This window comes from Parasteatoda tepidariorum, chromosome 11 (genome assembly GCF_982258835.1).
Source record: "Parasteatoda tepidariorum strain Cologne lab strain chromosome 11, Ptep-v5.0, whole genome shotgun sequence".
NCBI classification, from domain to species: Eukaryota; Metazoa; Arthropoda; class Arachnida; order Araneae; family Theridiidae; genus Parasteatoda; species Parasteatoda tepidariorum.
In genome coordinates, this window is record NC_141765.1 from 101,446,235 (window position 1) to 101,465,288 (window position 19,054).

General features: G+C 26.9%; 1 protein-coding gene across 24 annotated transcripts in view; it reads right to left on the reverse strand.

The window, feature by feature from the left end:
- Positions 1-19,054, reverse strand: part of LOC147802053 (STAM-binding protein-like) — a 41,172-nt gene that overhangs the window by 18,538 nt on the left and 3,580 nt on the right. For 22 of the 24 annotated variants that reach the window (XM_087154901.1, XM_087154906.1, XM_087154902.1 and 19 more), the window contains exons 3-5: positions 16,121-16,196; positions 471-665; positions 212-358 (exon numbers count right to left, since the gene is read on the reverse strand). In XM_087154901.1, coding sequence (XP_087011027.1) covers positions 299-358; positions 471-665; positions 16,121-16,196 — 331 coding nt within the window. In that variant the 3' untranslated portion in view covers positions 212-298. Of the gene's footprint in view, positions 1-211; positions 359-470; positions 666-1,728; positions 1,793-16,120; positions 16,197-19,054 lie in introns of all 24 variants that reach the window. The other 2 variants (XM_087154908.1, XM_087154907.1) reach the window with 1 other exon arrangement.

The window sequence follows — 19,054 nt, forward strand, 5'->3', positions numbered from 1 at the left end:
AAGATCTTTCGATGTTTTGAAAAAGAAGCAATTTTTCATGACTTTATCAAAAATAAATATTTCTGGCAATTCTAGATCTTTCTTGACCAGTGAGAATTTTGTTTCAGTAATAAGTAAGATATAATAAGGCATACTACTAGTGAAATAAAGTGAGCCACATATAAAAAACTTATAGCTTATAAAATACAAATATTAATGAAAACTACTATACTTGAAGACGTTCAATTGAAATTGGGTATTCAGCGTCTACCCATTTGTGGACACACATGTTGACACAAAAAAGATTTTGGCATCCTTCTTACTTTATACCCATGCTAAGAAATATCAGCGAAAAGCATCCTGAAGTGTGATGTGGAACCTAAAAATATTTTGAAGCAATATTTTAATAAAAATAAACATGCAATTGATTTTAACAAACAGCAAAAATAAAAGAATTAGCATGTCAGCAATTGATTACTATAGACACTTACTGTAACAGCAGTGTCTTGTAGAGCATTGTTACTTGATAATGTTGAACGACTAGCTTTAATAGCAGATTCACAGATCAAATCTATCTGCCTGTCTTTTTTTAATCTAAACTTTGATTTTGCAAGATCTCTCCAGCCTCTATCAAGAACAGAAAAATCCATAATCCATGGCATGACATTCATCTGTCTTACAACAAGCTGCAAAGATTTAAAAATCACATAAAAGTCATAGAGTTGTATATAGATTATCTGAACCACTTTCAGCTGTATACTTCAACAAACCAGCACATAAATTTTTTTATTTTTTATTTATGGAAGCACTTCACCTTTTAGAATAACAAGATTTAATATTGAATCATGCACCAGACTTTTACCCCATTTTTTTTTCTTTTACCAAATCCAGTAGTATTCTAACCGAGTATGTAATGAAAGTAATTAGCAAAGCACTACATTCCATATAGAATGTAGAAGTAAAACCCCTTTTTTTCACCTAAAATTCTATTTCGTTCATTTATTAGTATAAACCCTTACACTTTAACATAGATATCAAACTCTCTAAGTCACATTAAGAAATTTTACAGCTGAATCATTGGTTAATGAATGAAAGGGTTACAAATTAATATTTTACTACTAAAGTAGGCTGCTCTGATTTTGCATATAAAAATCATTACAGTTAAAAAATTCTTGATTTTCAGAATTTTTTAATACATATAGATTATTAAAATGATGTACCCATATAATATGAACGTTTCAACTATCTGGCAGATTACTGTACAGCTATCTGCAATAAAGAAATATATATCAAACATTTGCTAAAGGGTTCTTTTGAACCAATAATTTTGTAATTGTAACCGCTATCTATCAGTTTTTTTTCAATGAAACAAAGTGATTTTTTCATCATTACTGTCAGCAAGTTTGGCTTTTTTTTAAAAATTATAACTTTTTATTTATGATTTATGACACTTAGTGTAAACTTCCAACAAAACAATTCATTTTTAAACACTACTCCAGGTTCTAAAAAGTCTCAAAATACTTTTTTAATTAAATATTTCAAAGTTACATTGACTGAGCTAGGTAAAAATAAATAAATACAAAAAATTTTTGGTATAAATTGAAACAACAAAACTTTCAGATTTTTCAGCATATCCAATTAATAAGTGCATGCTTCATCATTTTAGAAAATGAAAATGAGTAAAATATTTTTTGAGGGAAAAAGGCTAATGTGATAAAATCACAAAAGATAGAGGGGAAAAAAACCCACCTTCGGCAAGGATCTTCTAAACTGTCTAAAACTCTTCACAGTCTCAAGCCAGAAAATAAATAACCTGCCAAAATATAACATAACTAGATTAAAATTGTGAATGTTGACTACAGATAACTTAATTTTATAACAGTTTTAATTTGTTAAAAAGGAACGTTGAAGTAAAGATAAAAGAAAAGCATTTTTTAAACTACAGAAAATGCTAAATAATTTATTTTTACACTGTTTTTTTATGCCTTATATTTTATTTTATTCAGTTCTCACATCTAGCATGATTATAGAATGAAATGTAACTGCAATTAATTGTGCTCTTTAAAGCTACAACTTTAATTATCAGTGACTCAAACCAATTGTCAACGTTTTTCAATAATAATCATGAATATTTTTAGCAGTTACATAATAAATATACATTTTGACAAATCTAATATTTTTTTTAAATATTACTCAATGATATACACTACAAAAAAGACATAAAAATAGGAATCTTAAATTTTCATTTTGTATTTAAAATAATTTAAAAAAAAGAAGATTCAGTTACCAGAACAATCATTCAACTACTCAAATGACAAAGTTAGGAAAAAGTACAAATAAGTAATATTTTCTCATTTCTTTGAATTGACAAGGCATAGATATTCTTCATGATATGAGTCTAAGTTTTTGAAAGCACTGTCATTTGTTACATAATGAATGGTTATTTTTACATAATTTTAGAAATCAATAATATATAACCTCGATTCAATAATATACAATAACTAATAAATACACCATCTCAATAATGTGAAATGTTATTTTCTAAAACCAGCACAAACAAATTTTAAAAAATTAAAAATTCACAAAATAAAAATAATCGCAACTCAAAATCCGCAAAATATAATACTTAAAATATACTTTTGAGTTTTCTCTTCTGTAGATAAAAGAATCTATTCGTGTGTTTGCCACTTAGCAAAAAGATACAATGCACAGAGTGCATTTGAATAAATAGTTTGAGGTAACCTGTGAATTCTTTCAGTCATAGGAAAGAATCGCAATAAGAATAAATGTGCATGCCTGGCTCAATAATGTTTTTTATTGTGATCTTTCAATAGTGGATTAAAAGTGTTTTGCATATTTTTTTTAAAATTAAAATTTTTTAAATTAGAAGGAATAAAAAAACCTTATTATTTTTTTTTCATTTTAAAATTGTACCGTATCAGTAAAAAAATTGCTGGAGAGATAAAAATTAGTTCATAGTAAGAGGTAAAATTACGTTATGGAAAATCCATGGTAATTGGTCTAACAGTTCTTCTTGTCAAAGTGAATCAATCCCTTCAACATTTGCGATGGAAGGATTTTTTCATCAAACCTACAATTTACAAAATATCTACAAATAATTTTTTCATGTCTAATTAATTGAAGAATGTTGGAATGTTGAAGTGGCTACTGAGTCTGACCCTCTAGATTTACATTACTTTTATCAATGATAATTCAAGAACTTTAAGAAATTCTACTTTCAATAGAATAGAAGGAAGTAGTTTAAGATCTTGACTAATCAACAGTTAATTAACAATAAATTGCAGCCTCTTTGATATAAGATAAAATAAAAAGTTGTCCCTATCAGTAGACACTTGACTTCTTATCTATTAGTTATAAAGCAATTACATCCTACCACAACTTATTTTAATTATATTTTAAAGCATTTTAAAGTTTTTAACCCATCATTTTATGTAAATTTATAACACTGATTTCAATACCTATGAATATAAATGAAACAATTATTTTGTTCATTGTGTATCATATTTGAATCAATTCTCTTGAATTTGAAAATGTTCATCTAATGTCCAACAGATGGCCTTCGGGTCTCAATAAGGAATTACAGAGAGTGTGTAAAATCCGTTTCCATAACCTGTAAGACAGACTGACTGTTTCTGCTATTTAGAAATTGTGTTCAAATGTCCAGCCATTTAGCTGGAAAGGCAGCATGCATTTTAAATGCGATAAATGTGGGTTGCACAAAGAATAAGAACTAAATTGAATTCAACAGAACATGCTTAGCATACTCATGATGTTGTAAATGTGCAATATACCATACATTTGTTATTAAATAATAATAAAGATTTTCTGCAAATATTCTACTAATGAACTACTACTACTACTACCTTTGAAGAGTCACTCCACGACATGTTTAGAACATTTTTACAAAATTCACAAATATAATTATTACAAAAAATGTAGAAAACTATTGAAACTTAAAATCCAAAAATTGTAAACAGGAATGCAGTGAAATACTTCTCTAAATATAATACAAAAAGAGTGAGTTTAAACTATTATTCTTTTATTTAACTTTTTTTACAAACGTATTTAAAACTTTTCTTTTAACTCTTAAGTTTACAAACACAAACAATTGATCTAAGAGAAAGTCAAAAGGGGTGTTTTAACTAAAATTTAAATTTCTGGGGAAAAAACTTAAATTTTTTAAGCATTATTTGCTTATCTTTAACATTTTCTAATCATACTTCACACTCCTTTAATTTTGAAAACATCTCTTTATATTTCTAAAAATATATTTTGATTTAAAAATTGGTTGTCATATTCAATACATCAAACAAAAAATTTTCATTAATTTTTTTATATCTACCTTAAAGATTAGCTTCACTACAGAAAAAAAGTAACTAAAGCTGAATTCAATCTAAAAAAATTTATTTCAGTGTAAAATTTTGCGATTTATGCATGTTCAGGTTCTATTATCTGATTGCTTTAACTCATTTCCGGTCAAGTTTGCGTACAAACACCATTTCAGTGAAAAAAAATTTATTAACACTGTGATGTATATTTTTTACTAATTTTATTCATTTTGAATTTTTGAAAATGTGTAATTATTCCCTTTAAGATTAAGCCTATGTTTTCATGATGAAAAAGAGTTGAAAGTTCAGTAAATAAAAAAACATATTACAAATTTCATGAAAAAATAGCTAGTGTTCAATTAAATAATTTGTCCATTGATTTTGCCCAAAAAGGTGCATACACGCCCGCGGGCCAAATACAGCCCTTCGACTACTGAAGTGCGGCCCGCAATAGCTTCTAAACACAATAAAAAAATTTAAAAAATGGCAATTTTTAATCGCACTTTTAAGTCATCACGTTTTGACACAATCAATTTTAACAGATTTAGTAAATGTACAAATGTATGTTTAACGCACTTTCCTTAAGTCGATTTTATCGTAAATATAAATGATTTTCCTAAAATCAGTTATTTCCGCTTTTCTACATGATTTTGAAAATCCCGCATTTTTATTACGACGCGAGTTTCAGATCGCAAATTTAAATAATCACTTTTTGTGCACTTTATTTGTGACGATTTCATCTTAAATCTAAGTGATTTTTTATCTTTTTTTGCAATCCTTTCTTTTTTTTTCAACAATTTTTTTTGGCAGTTATTGCTATGCATTCCAACGTATTATAAAAAATTCCAATTATTCTATTATGACATGCAAATTTTAAATCATGCATTTGACACGCTTTATTCGTGCTGAGTTCAGCATAAATATATTTTTTCCCAATTATTTCTATACTTTTCCACATAATTTTGATGATCCCTTTATTTAACTATGATGTTATTACGACACGTGATTGTTAATCGCGCAATTAAATAATCACTTTTTGATACGCTATTTTGGTACAATTTTATCGTAAATCCTAGTTATTTTTCCCTCGTTTTTATTTCCTCAACGTAATGAATTGTGATTTGATCAAAAACTAAATATTCGGCAATAAAAGATGAAAAAATCGACTGAATGCCGTACACTTGGGGTCAAATAGCAAAATCTTTAAGCAGCATAGCAACACTGAAACTAAAATTTCAATGCTCAGAATAATATTTCCTGGAAAAACGGATTCATAAATTAACACTAAAAAATAAGGTCAATCAAGAACGTTTTTGAAAATGTTGAAAAGCGAAACAGAGAACATAAAAATCAATCTTAATTTTTGATAAATTTTTTTAAAGCTGAACATCTCAGTTTTTCATATACCAGAAAAAGTCAAGAAAAAAGAATTAAGTCAACAGAAATGCTATTAAAAATTACTGCGTTATAATGAAAATGTTTAAAAAAAGTTTTTTTTTTATTTAAAGAAAATAAAAAGATAGAAAAAACGTTCTTCATTTTTTAAATGAAAATCTTATGCCGAAAATCTCAATTTAAAATTTTCTCATTGCCATAATTTTAGAATAAAAAATATTGCTATAAAATAAATTTTACTAGTAACCTTATTTTTAAAAAAAATGCTGAGTCCTAATAAAAATGCCTAAAAAAAGAAAAACAGAAAAAACAAATTTTTCTTAGTTCCTGAAACAAAACTTTAATACTGAAAATCACACTTTTCTATGTTACGGGTTATTTATGTTACAGTACAGGAAAAGAGTGATAATAAATTAATAGTATGAGACCTTCTGATAAAATGCTGTGTTATAATAAAAACAGCAAAAAATGGAAGAAAAAAAATCCTTCTCAATTCTCAAAGTATCGAAAAAATGACAAACTTGACTTGTCTGATTATAATCTTTTTTTTTTTTAAAAAGTAATATCTATAAAAATTCAAAGATAAAAAAAACTTAGAAAAATACATTTCTAAAAAAATTCTGCCGAATATTTGACTGATCATTCAACCAACTGAATTTTTCACAGAAGAGCCAAATACTCGTTACATTCCTCCCTAATTTAAATGCAATGTTATTGCAACTTGAGAAATTCATAAAATGGCAGAAAACGTGAATTTTTAAACTGGTCACTGTTTGTAGTTTAGATTTCAATTTTTTGCTGCTTAAGTGATCTTTTTCGATAAAAAAAAGGGAAATGTTTACACTATAAAAAAATCTAATAATTAATAAAACAAAATAATAAAGTACATTACAAAATAAGCATTGAATTTTATTTTGAACTATCACAGTTTTGTTTTTATTTTAGGCTTTTGTTTAAAACCTATAAATTTTCTTTAATTAAAATATTTAATTTGAATTTATATTACTTAATTATGACTAAACTTTTTCCTACTTTCATTCTGTGGGCATTGCAGTTTTTTCTTATTTATTAGAATTTAATTCTAAAATAAATTTTCGTATTGCATGATATGATAAAAAAAAACATTTCTTTTTTTCAATGTTTATTTATTTTGATAAATCTATTGTTCATATGATAAAAATAGTAGGGTTTTTTTTGTAAAAAAAAAGTATACGTTTTTTTATTTTTGAATGAGTCACTATACTACTAAGTTATTGATATTACTAAGTTTATTGATAAAAAAATGGAATGCTAATGTTTAAATAAATATTACAACATTTGTCATTAACATGTCTAAATACATGTGCGGCCCTTCATTAGCCAACCTGCTGTGCAAGTTGCCCTTCACTCAAAAAGGTTGTACAGTCCGCAAAAAAAAAACGAATCACCCTGAATAACTTTCGTTCTAATGATCGGATTTTCACGAACTAAGTGTCAATCTTAATGGTTCCTGGGGGTGACCTCAAATATGCTAATTAATTAGTGCTAACTATTAATTAAGTTACGAAATCAGACACAAAAACGTACTTTCTCTGAATAAACATGTATTTTTTTTTACATATTTGGATTTCTTATCTTCAAAATATAGGGGGTAGCCGCAATCTGGGAAATGTGGTCCCCATAGTTTGGTCAGGAGAGCGATTCAAAGTTCGTACCCCTTAATGTTAATTTCGCTTTTTGCGTTTTCAGTCATATTTTCAAAACTAATGAAGCAATTCAAAAAAAATTGCACCCACTCATAAAACTCATTTACCCAAAGATAATTTCATGCAAAAAAATTTTTTAATAATTATTTATTATTTTTTATTATTTAATTAAAGTGAGGATGAAAAAATTTTGAATTATAAGGTATGAATTTTTTTATACCATATTAATTTACATATTTTTCAATTGAAAAATCTAAAGTTTCAACTGTTTTTATTTATTAGAAGCTGAGAAAAATTAAAATTAATTATTTTTAAAAAAATAATTTGGCGACAATAAAGAAATAACTAATTGGGGCGATTAATATTAAAATGTGATAAACTTGGGAGGAACTTGACTTCTCGCGCGTAGCGTAAAATTTCATTCATATTTTTTTCGCTAATAATCGTTTGCTAATCTTTTTATTTTTATTTCTTTCACACTATAAAATACGATGTTTCTTTTTTAGTCATTTAATAATTTATTTGCAATTTAGTAGAGAATTTTGAATAAAAAACACTTTACTCAACAAATGCCTAGTTTTAAAAAAGCGTGCTTCTGATAGAATACACCAGATTGTGCTTATTTAATGTGATTATTTTTTTTTTTTTTATTTTGTTTTTCAATAACTGATACAATTTCAATAATATACATACGTATGCATAGATTTGGAATAATATATTTATCAATTTCTTGAATATATATTTTATAAATATTAATAAAAATACGTAGTCAACATTTTTAAACATCTCTCACAACATCGCAAATTTCTCAACATCTTATAGGGTAAACTAAACAATGAAGGAACACTTAAGCTTAGCTTGCCTTTAAAAAAAATTTATAAAAATTTCAAAATTTGTAATTTTAGCTAAATGATGGTGTCGACATATTTGTTATTAAATGCAAATTATGTAAAAAAAGTTAGATAACTTACATAATATTGTTTTAAGCTTTTGGTGGTTTAAATAATAAGTAGTAAGATGACCAAGTGAAGGAACAGTTCTTACCAGTGAATAAACACTAAATTTTCCAGAGAATGAACACTTAATTTTGATAATGTTTGATGCTCGTTAGGAACCCATAGGCCACACAAATGTCTAAAAACTAGATTTTTCTTGGAATTACGACATATATCCATAGTTAATGTAGAAAATGTTACTTTTTTTTCAGTCATGGAATGGAAAGTAAAATATGTTTGAATACATAATTTTAAAAAAATGTTTTTCATTTTTTTCTCACAGTTTAATAGTCCGTTCTAAATTATGAATGTTTATCATTGTGTAATCTGATGATGTTTTTATTATTATTATAATTCGATCATTTTTTGTTTAATCTTTTCCTCATATTTTTTAAGCTTTTTTTTTAAAATCTTTTTAAGTATTTTTTTTCTCTTCGTCATGAGTAATTTATTTCTTTTTCTTTTGATTTAACCTTCCTCTTTTTTCCAAAATTTTGGCCAATGTAAATGTATCTTCGAAATTCCTTTTGATTTTCCAGTTCCATTTCCAGAATTCCTCACTGGATAATAAATGAGAAAAAGGAGTTTCGAAGTTTGAGTAAAACCCATCTCTCATTGACTTATATCTAGTAGTTACTTATGAAACCAATCGTTTTTGCAACTAACAATGCCTCAAGAGGACTTATCTCAAAATCAGTTTTCAAGATACTTTCATTATTAATGTTAGTTGTCTCAGCTTCAGAGCCAAAATTTGATTATACAATTGTTCTTTTTGAAATAAATTCTTCAATATTGAGAAAAGCACAGGCTATTGGATATTTGGGAGATTAAACTTTTCTGTCAATGTTCCTTTAAAAATTTGCAACATAACTTGTGAGATTTCCTTCTCAAGCTTCTGAAGAAATAGCGCATCGTTACTCTCGAAGCATGTGTTTTGTTGATAAGTTGTCTTGCTCATTAATTCTTGGTGTCTGTTTTGCATGCACTTGTTACAGTCAACGTTTTCTACATCGAATGAAAAAATATCGCATTTCATAAAAGCATTTTAACTTCATCAGTTGATGCCTCAAATCTTATTTAAAAATGGATGTAAAATTTTCTAGACATATTGTTTTACAATTCTTTTGTTTTCAAGATCTAACGAGATTTCCAAGAATTACGTAGAAAACTAAACCAGAAAATTTTTTTTGAGGAACAAAACTTGCTCAGTTTCAAATTGATATGAGATTTATACCTATCCAGAAGAAGCAAAATTAGGAATTTGATTGCATTTTTAATTAGCCATGGGTAGAAACATTTGCAATATATTTGTAAAATGTTGCTGTGGTCATCGTTTCATTTCATGAATAGCTTTTTCCAATGAAATATGTAGCAGGGACTGATTCTGTAACATCTCAATGAATTCTTCTGTAAGGAAAAACTACCAATGGAGGTACTTTTTCTTTCCTAGGTACTTTAGAATATAAATCCTTATAATTTTTAAGGCCGCAGATTTTTCCCGTTTAAGGGCAGTATTCAACTCTTGTTTCATTCGCATTGTAAATGCAATCACTTTATAAAAAGATGCCATGGCTACTTCCCTCCTAAAGATTCTCTGAAGTTCTAAAAACCAGTATTTCGAATATTATTCTCAAAGGGAAGTTTTGCCTTTTGAAATTATCTTCGCATTGCACTGAGTTATCGGTGGATGTCACCTTAAAAAAAACTTCACCCATTTTTCACCTAGATAATTGTCTTTAAATGGATTTTTCCTACCAGTTCCCGTTAGGACAATAAAGACGGCAATAGGATAATAATTTAGCTAATTATTGGCACAAAATCCTGCAAAGATTCCATTCAAGCTTTTATTATTATATTTAGTTGTTATATTTAGTTAATAAACATATTTTATTAAGGAGTCTAAGGTATGATGTAATAACTAATCACTACATTTATGAAGATAAATAATAAATAAATTATTATTATAATTCTTTAAATAAATTTAGCAATTAAATTTGCATATTTAAATGAAATAGTTATAGGAACTATTCATACAACATTTAACTGAATTTTAGGAGTCCTCTATGTCGCTGAACTACTAATTATCCAAGTAAAATCATATTTCACACATACTATTCATTCACTGGGAAATCTATTCTCAGTGAAGGAACATGCCTGTTCCTTCACTGGTTAGAAGTTGTTTTTTTTATTTTTAACATAATTTTGATTTATAATATGACAAAAGGTACAAGAAAATTAAAATTTTTCTTTCATTTTCATTAACTTGAAAAAATCTCAGTAAAGGAACACTTGTTTATACATTGGTTTTTCATCGCTCTGTAATCCAGTTAATAAACACCCCCTAATCTCAGTACTTGCTTATGTTATGATGCTTAAAATAAATAAAACGTAACTTCAATGACCATATTTTGAATTCTTTTTTTCACAATGAAAAGAAAAAGCATTATTATATGGAATTAATTGTAGTTTAAACGGATAACAACAACCACTGACCTTATAATTTTGTCGAAGAAACAAGGCGTTGACCAGATATTAACAAATTCAAAACTTTTTCCAGAGAAGACTCAAAGACCAGATAACTAAATGCATTGTTAGAGGACTTCCTATTGTTAGGTAGTAAGCTACTCTTACCAATCAATCTAAATTAAAACGTTTAAAATCTTATTTCTAAGAAATATCTATGAAATGCTCCTTCATTTGTTGGTTTACCCTATATCATCCTAATCTTAAAAGAAATTTCCGGAAGTGTATCGCAGAACTATTTTACCAACTATTTAATAAAATTTTAACATTTTAAAATTCTTATTCTTTTCCATTTTACGTTTATTATTTCTTCATTAATATACAAATAATTTTTTTAGAACTTTAATTTAGATTTTCCTTAATTTAGGTTTCCTTTTCAAATTATAGTCAAGTTTTTTTAAAGAATTATTGTCTGCTAGCTAAGAATAAAACCTTGTTAAGAAATTAAAAACATTCAGCAGTTTAAAATTATTTAATGCAAAACAGCTGATTATTTGTTTAGCATACTATTTTTTTTTTAAAAAAGAATATAAATTATTGATTGTCTTTTTTTTTTGTTTCTTGTGACTTCAACTTAGATTGTCTAAAATAGTGTTGATGTTTTATAAGTCACTACAAAGAGGATAAAGATACCGAACATAAAAAGCTGTGGAATACGTAGCGAATTTTTTTAGTGTCTTAAAATATCTCAGTATCTTAAATGTCGTCCTACTATCTTAGTTGTGAAATTAAATTTTTAATTATCTGACCACGTGTGATTCACTAATTATTTCATTATATCTTTTACTCTTTATGATACCAAGTAGATTTTTTTTCTGATAATATACTAAACTATTTAGTTTAATTTTTTACTTTAGCATGATTTCCAAGATATTATTGTAGTATAATTTGTTATCAGGAAAATGCCTTATTTTGTTATTCAGGAAATAATAAAATTGAAATCTGTAAGGATTCCGAAGCTGTGCACACAATACACAATTTCCGACCTTATTTTAATAAAAAAAAAATTTTAAAAAAACGTGGCAAGTAGGCTAACATACTTTTTACAGAAACTGTGAAAACTAATTTTTCCTATATTTCGTCAAAAGAGGATAAGAATGATATTGCTCCAAGGGACCTACTCAATTATTTCGCTATTTCCAGAATGAAATCTGTTTGATCGAAACATATTATTCCTTGAAAATTACACGAGGGAAAAATTAACTTTTATTATTTATCTAAGCTTATTCCATTTATTTAATGATAGCGGTATTAAGGTTAAGGATATGCGTCGGAAGCTCCGTTTATTATTATACTATAAATGCATTAAATCATGTAGCTTGAATAATTTATTTTAAGTAAATTATTTAATAATTTTAAGCAAATAAGGGTGTAAAAATAAACCCGATCGAAATACTCCGAAAGTATACCCTGAAATATATGTAGAATAAACTTTGGAATCGATATATAAAAAATACCTTTTCAAACAACTTCGAGTAGGACGGAAACGCTAACTTGTTTAAAAAAGTTGTCCTTGTTACTATTTAATTTCGATTCCTGGTACTAGGGGACATTCCATTTTCACATTCGACTTTTGAAATTTCAATTGTAAACGGAATTTTTTTATGACCTTAAACTAAAATGTTAAGGCTTGCAGCAAAAGAAAAAAAAATTTTTTTACTGCATTAATTTTTTTACAAAGTAGTGAATTATTATTTTTTCAATCTAAGAACCTGTGCCTATAACATATGTAAAACTTATTTTAATATCAAGTGAAATAATTTAATATGTTGTGTAACTAAATGGATAATCCCAAGAAACTGAATCGAAAATATAAAAACTTCATTGATTAAAAAAAATAATAAATGATAATAAAAATAGACATGCTTTGAGCGTCCAATAATAAAAGTCACAAGTTATCCAAGCCCGACAAGTCTTGAGAATGGGCGATTATATTTGAAAACTCGAAACATATCGACTTTTACTTCCCTCTTCATATGTTTTGAAGCCAGTTGAGTTTTTATCGTCAATTATACTGTTTTACATTTGGATCTTGATCATTATTTTGATAAGGATTTTACACTAGTTAAAGTAAACATATGCATTTTAATATTTTATCAGGATTCATGTGATCTTTAAAAATGTAAGAACATCAATATTGTAAAAGTTATATTTAACTTAAAAATTAACATTTTGACACCAGATATTTTGAGTTAATGAAATTAAATATTTAATCTCTTAAGGTTTTGTGCCCCCATTTCAGTATCTTAAGGATCTTACGAGCTCTGTTTAAAAAGAGATCATCAGATATATATAAGAAAGCAAAAATAACCATATTAGCAGTATTTGGTGGTAAATGTAGCTTATCGTAATTGAAGAATATGCTGTGCGACATTTTATGGTGAATTTGCGAACGTATAAGTTTCAGAATGTATCGAAACATGAGGTTGCTATTTGCTAATCATCTTTATCCAAAGGAAACGATGTAACCTAAATATCAAGTAGAATGAAGCGATTTTTTAAACAATGAATCCTACAATTTGCAACATATTATTTCAATATCTTATTCTTAAACATAACATATTTCAATCTTTTTAAAATGCCACTAAACATTCAGCAATTCCTTGAGTTATAGAAAAAAGAAATATCGTAAATTATAGAAAGCCTTGTGCATTAGAATTATTATATAATCTACATTTTATTTTTCAAGCACTTTTTTTTTCTTCAAACTTTCTTGCCTAGAAGACTCGATTAAAACTGTAAAAATGATTATCCCTAAAATTTCGTATATAGCTATAATAAGTTATGCTCATTATATTTTAGTATAAAATCCTCGAATAAATATAGTAAAAACAGTGTAATCTAAATAATATCAGATAAAAAGTTCATGTATTTAAATTCTAAAAACTATCATAAATAATTTATAAATCGATTCAAATTTACTTTTCAAAGGAGATTAAAATAATATTTTTTTTGCTTTTTGGACAGAAATCCCCTAAAAAAATTTTTTATGGCCTGGAAACTTCGAGATATTTTCTATTAACAATAAATTAAGCCCCTCCGAGCAATCACTGAACATTATTTCAATTTTTTTACTATCAGAGTTTGGTTGCGTAGCAACCTAGTAAAATTAAGCACTCCTCTTTTGAATTAGTCAATGGGTTATCTTAAAATATTTATTTGCGCAGGCGACTTTTTTTGGCGGTTTTCTGGACTATCGCCAAATATATAAACCTTTATTGCGGCCCAATTTACCACCCAATTTTTTTTAAATTTTGTCTACCCCCACTAATTCAAGGGTCTAGATTCCAAATATGTAAAAAAAATTATATGTTTATTCAGAGAAAGTACGTTTTTGTGTCTGATTTCGTAACTTAATTAATAGTTAGCACTAATTAATTAACATATTTGAGGTCACCCCCAGGAACCATTAAGATTGACACTTAGTTCGTGAAAATCCGATCATTAGAACGAAAGTTATTCAGGGTGATTCGTTTTTTTTTTTTTGCGGACTGTACACCCCTAACTTAAATGAACAACAATTAATCTGAAACATAAATATTAATTCCAAGGAACAATGGAATATGGTGCAGTTTGAACTCTAAACCAATTTAAACAGTACATTTGAAGATGCATTAGACTACCTTTATAATGCAAACTTTGGAACACGAGGCTTTACATCATACAAAATTTTGTTGTTAACTAGATCATTTCATGTATCAACATTAAGCTAAACAATTAACTATTGCTACATATATCTGGAAAATATAACATTTGAACGTTTTTAAAGAATTTTTAGTTTAATTCAAATTATTTAAAACATGTCCACTGAAGTATTTCATATTTGCATGGAAAAAAAACTAAAATTATATAATCAAGAAGATTAGAACTAACATCAAAAATTTATCAATGTTGATTTGCTTTAGAGATCGTGATTACACTTAGCAAATAATTTTTCTTGCAGACAGTGAATAGTATGGCTCATGACCACTATCAGAAATGTCTTCAATATGATTTTCATTGTATATATCTGCAAAATCAATATGATCTATGGAGAATTGTGCTTCATAGAATTGCATTATAATGTAGAGATTATTAACATAATGTGAGTACTTTTATTACAAAAAAAAAGGAAAACTAAACAAATTGATCTGATTTTTAATCTTTTCTATATTATACCTTTATTTAAAAGAACAAACTTAGATTATAGCATCATTGGTTCATGCACTAGGCAACGCGCCTTATTGCATTTTGTCAACAAAAAAAATGTGTATGTTCATAGTTTATTTTACAAGTTTTTAATTCATTAAAGCATTGTGGTTAAATATTTTTCAAACAGCAAGCATTTCACAAACAAGGATTCAAACAGGCATACATCAAATTTTAAAAAATCTAATTTCACCCAAACAAGATTTCTTTTGTAAAACTTTATAGAAATCACATTTACAAGAAGTGGTTATGGCAAAAGTTTTGCAATGAAATAGAGTTTCTCCTATGTTGAGTAAATTGATTTTTCTTGTAAGGCAATAATCTAATTTAAATTGGCTGGGTTAAAAATTCTTAAAAAACCTCAGAGGTAAAAAAGTTGGAATTCATAAAATATTAGTATGGTTATTCTGTAATTTGTATAATTGTGAGCAATAATCATCTAAATATTTGTAGAGTAATTATATACAATATTGTATGCTAATTGCTGATAAAATGCAAATTTTACCGAAATACCAAAGTTATTAAAATTTTCAATTTAGCAATAAACGATTTAGCAATAATTTCACATTATCTTTGGATAGTTTACTTATTCAAAAAAAAACGGAACTTTTAATAACTTATTTGTTAAAGAAACATGTATTTTGATAATATTTTTTTTAATGGATATACTTCATATAATACATATACTTCGTATAAGGCTAATATGGATATTGATGAATAATGCTAAAAATCTTCAATTTAGATGAAGGAATAAGAAAAGTAGCTCAAACATGCACCTTCTTTTTTAAAAAAAAAAAATAACGATAGTAAAACTTCTAACAACTAAATTAAATGAAATTTATCAGCAGCTGTTTTATTCCAGGGAATGTAGGTTTATAAATTATATCTCATAAAAATACCTGCAAAATGATATCCTGTCTAAACTTTAATTTTTAAGTGGTAAAAAAAAAGGAATGTTTCTAAGTGGAATGGTTTTTAAAATAAATGCAACATAAGATAAATTTACCTTTGTAGTCTCAAATTTATCCTTGTCAGTTAAAGTCCGATATTCTGGATGCTTAGGTATCTGCTCCACAAACAATCTTTGTGTTAAAATAAATATATTTTATTAAAATATAAATATAGACATAGTTTTTATATTTTATAGACAAATAAAATGAAAAATGAATAGGCTATTCAAACATAAAAGACAATAAAAATTCATGAAAAATGTATTCATGAAAATTAATGAATAGCGAAACTGGTTGTCATCATTAAATTACAAAAGTCTTATATAAAAAAGTAGGTTTTAAAAAGTTTTTCTTCTTTTATTACCTGGAAAGTTACAATGAAAGTCAAACAATATTCTTCACTGAACTAAGTCACAAAATGCTACAAAATGATACTAATCACACACATGAAATTCTCCTGATGCATTCAAGTGCTTGTCTTTAAAGTACTGAAAAGCCCTCTTGTTTCTTAATTGTTTCACATTTTTTTTTATTTGCAAATAAGATGATAAGGGGCAATAACAAAAGATTAAATTTGAATCTCTGGATATATATGTGTGTGTGAGTATATATATACAGTGAAACCTCCAGTTATGGACACTCCTGCAAAACAGACGCCTCTCAATACAGACATATTTGTAATTGCCCGGGAATCTTCTATTAATAAACCATTATGTACATTCTCCGCAAAGCGGACACTCACATATCCGTATGTGGACAGTCATTTTGGCCTTGAAACGTTATTTTCTATCTCTTCAAACCAGACACTACATTTTCTAAATCAGAAAAAAACAAACTATTTCTGCTTTAAATTGCAAGGGAAAAAATGCGACTTTTCATTATTTTTAAAGCATGTAAAGTTTTTGCCTTATCCATAACTAAAAGTATTGTTAAGCTATTTCACTACTAAACAATCAATCTTTCTCCTCTGTCACCTTGCCTTATCCTTGTAAAGAAAGGAGAGAAAATGATACTGCTTTCCTGAAATTATTCAGACAGCGGCATCTTTCGATCTTTTCATCTGGACCACATAGATTATAAGACCCCTCAAGTTGAAATGACATCTGAAATGCTCTCAATGCTTCTTCCCCATTGAAAATTTCTTTAATTTTTCTTATCAATTTCAAGACTGTATTTAACACAGCTGGGATAAAAAAGAGAACAAAAGTGTTCATATAAATGAAACATTTATTCAGACACTTGATAGCTGATAAATTGTGAATAATTAACTCCATAGGTCCTCATGACTTACAGGTATGCATTGCTTTTTTATTCTTTGAATCCTGGGAGGTTTACTTTCAAGAAGGTATTAACCACGTTCCTGATCAAATGATAGGTTGGTGTAAGGGAATGTGAACCTAATAATTAAAACCAACTAAAAACTGAAAGCAGCTATTCGGTATCATATGTCTAACTTGAGTATCTATGCTAGTAAAAAAACTATATTTATTTATCTGTTGCTACATCTAAAATTATGTATTTATATCAAACTTTTTTTAAATATTTTTATCTTTCTTAAAGTTTAAATAAATATCCTTGTAGATAGTTATTGTGGATTATTTATTTCTACATCTTTGAAAATATTCTAAAAACAATTCACGTTGTTGCGTTAAACTTCGTTATTAGGGTACCCTTCCCGTAAATGGACAACTCTCATAAACGGACAATTTTTTCGGTCCCAAGAATGGCCACTTAACGGAGGTTTTACTGCATATATATATATATATATATATATATATATATATATATATATATATATATATATATCATAATAAATAAAAACAGAAAAACACGAAGAAAATTAAGAAAAACAATAAGTTTTTATATATATATATCTAATCAATAAAAAAGATTTTACGGGAGTGGGGAATATCAATAAACCAGGAAAACAATAATGATAATGGGCAATAACAAAAGATTATAATCTCCTACATCAAAAAAGTTGGGGAAAATTATCACTAAAAACTTAGTCCATCTGAAATATTTCACAAAACAAAGACTTTAAAGTTTCTTTTGTTTAAATTTGCATTAAAATGCAATTCCAAAAAAAGCATAGCTGCTTTAAAATGTAAAAGATTTTACAATGACTCGATGTAAAAGACTTTACAGGGGAGGGGGAAATAGATAAACCGGGAAGACTTTTGGCAACCATAAAAAAGCATAAATTCTTAAATACATATGTTTGAATAATTGATAAGTCATGGCAGGTATTTTGAAAACTAAATATAATGCACTAAAACGTAACTGTTGCTGCCACTAAGAAAAAATTTTCCTTGTTGACTGTGCAGGATATTACAATATATAGAAATATATTTAGTACCACCTTTTGTACAATTTTTTTTTCTTTTTTGGACCACAGTATTCAAACTTGTCTAGAAAATAAAAAGTTCAACCACAAAATAACTGAAGCATTATTTTCTTCAATGTGAATAAAAAACAATAAAAAGAACCTCTATTTTTACGAATTGAGCTATGCATATATGCGAATATTAAATAAAATTTGCCAACAACAAAAATATCAGGAATGAGGCAATTTGCTGATTGAATCAAAATTCTTGTGAAACAAGATTGGGCAAAAACTATCAAAAATAAATATTAGAGAGTATTCAAAAATCTCTTCCCTTTATTTTTCATTTATATTAAAGAGAGAAAAAAACATGTGAGTTATTTTGTGATTAAATTTCGTGCCTCTACTAGGTAATTGTTGAATGTATAACACACGTGACACAAAATATATTATTACTAGCATTTATTAAACTCAGAAAAATTTCAACTTTTTGACAACTTTAGTGCCTTTAAATGAGAATCTTGTTGATAGAATTATTTCTTCCTGTTACTCTCGGTTTTTGCAAACATTTGGTCGGAACATATCTTTGGTGAGTAGACATATGGATAATAGACACAAAGTAAAAAATCTCTAAGATGGTTTGAATACTAGAAATACCTTCTCT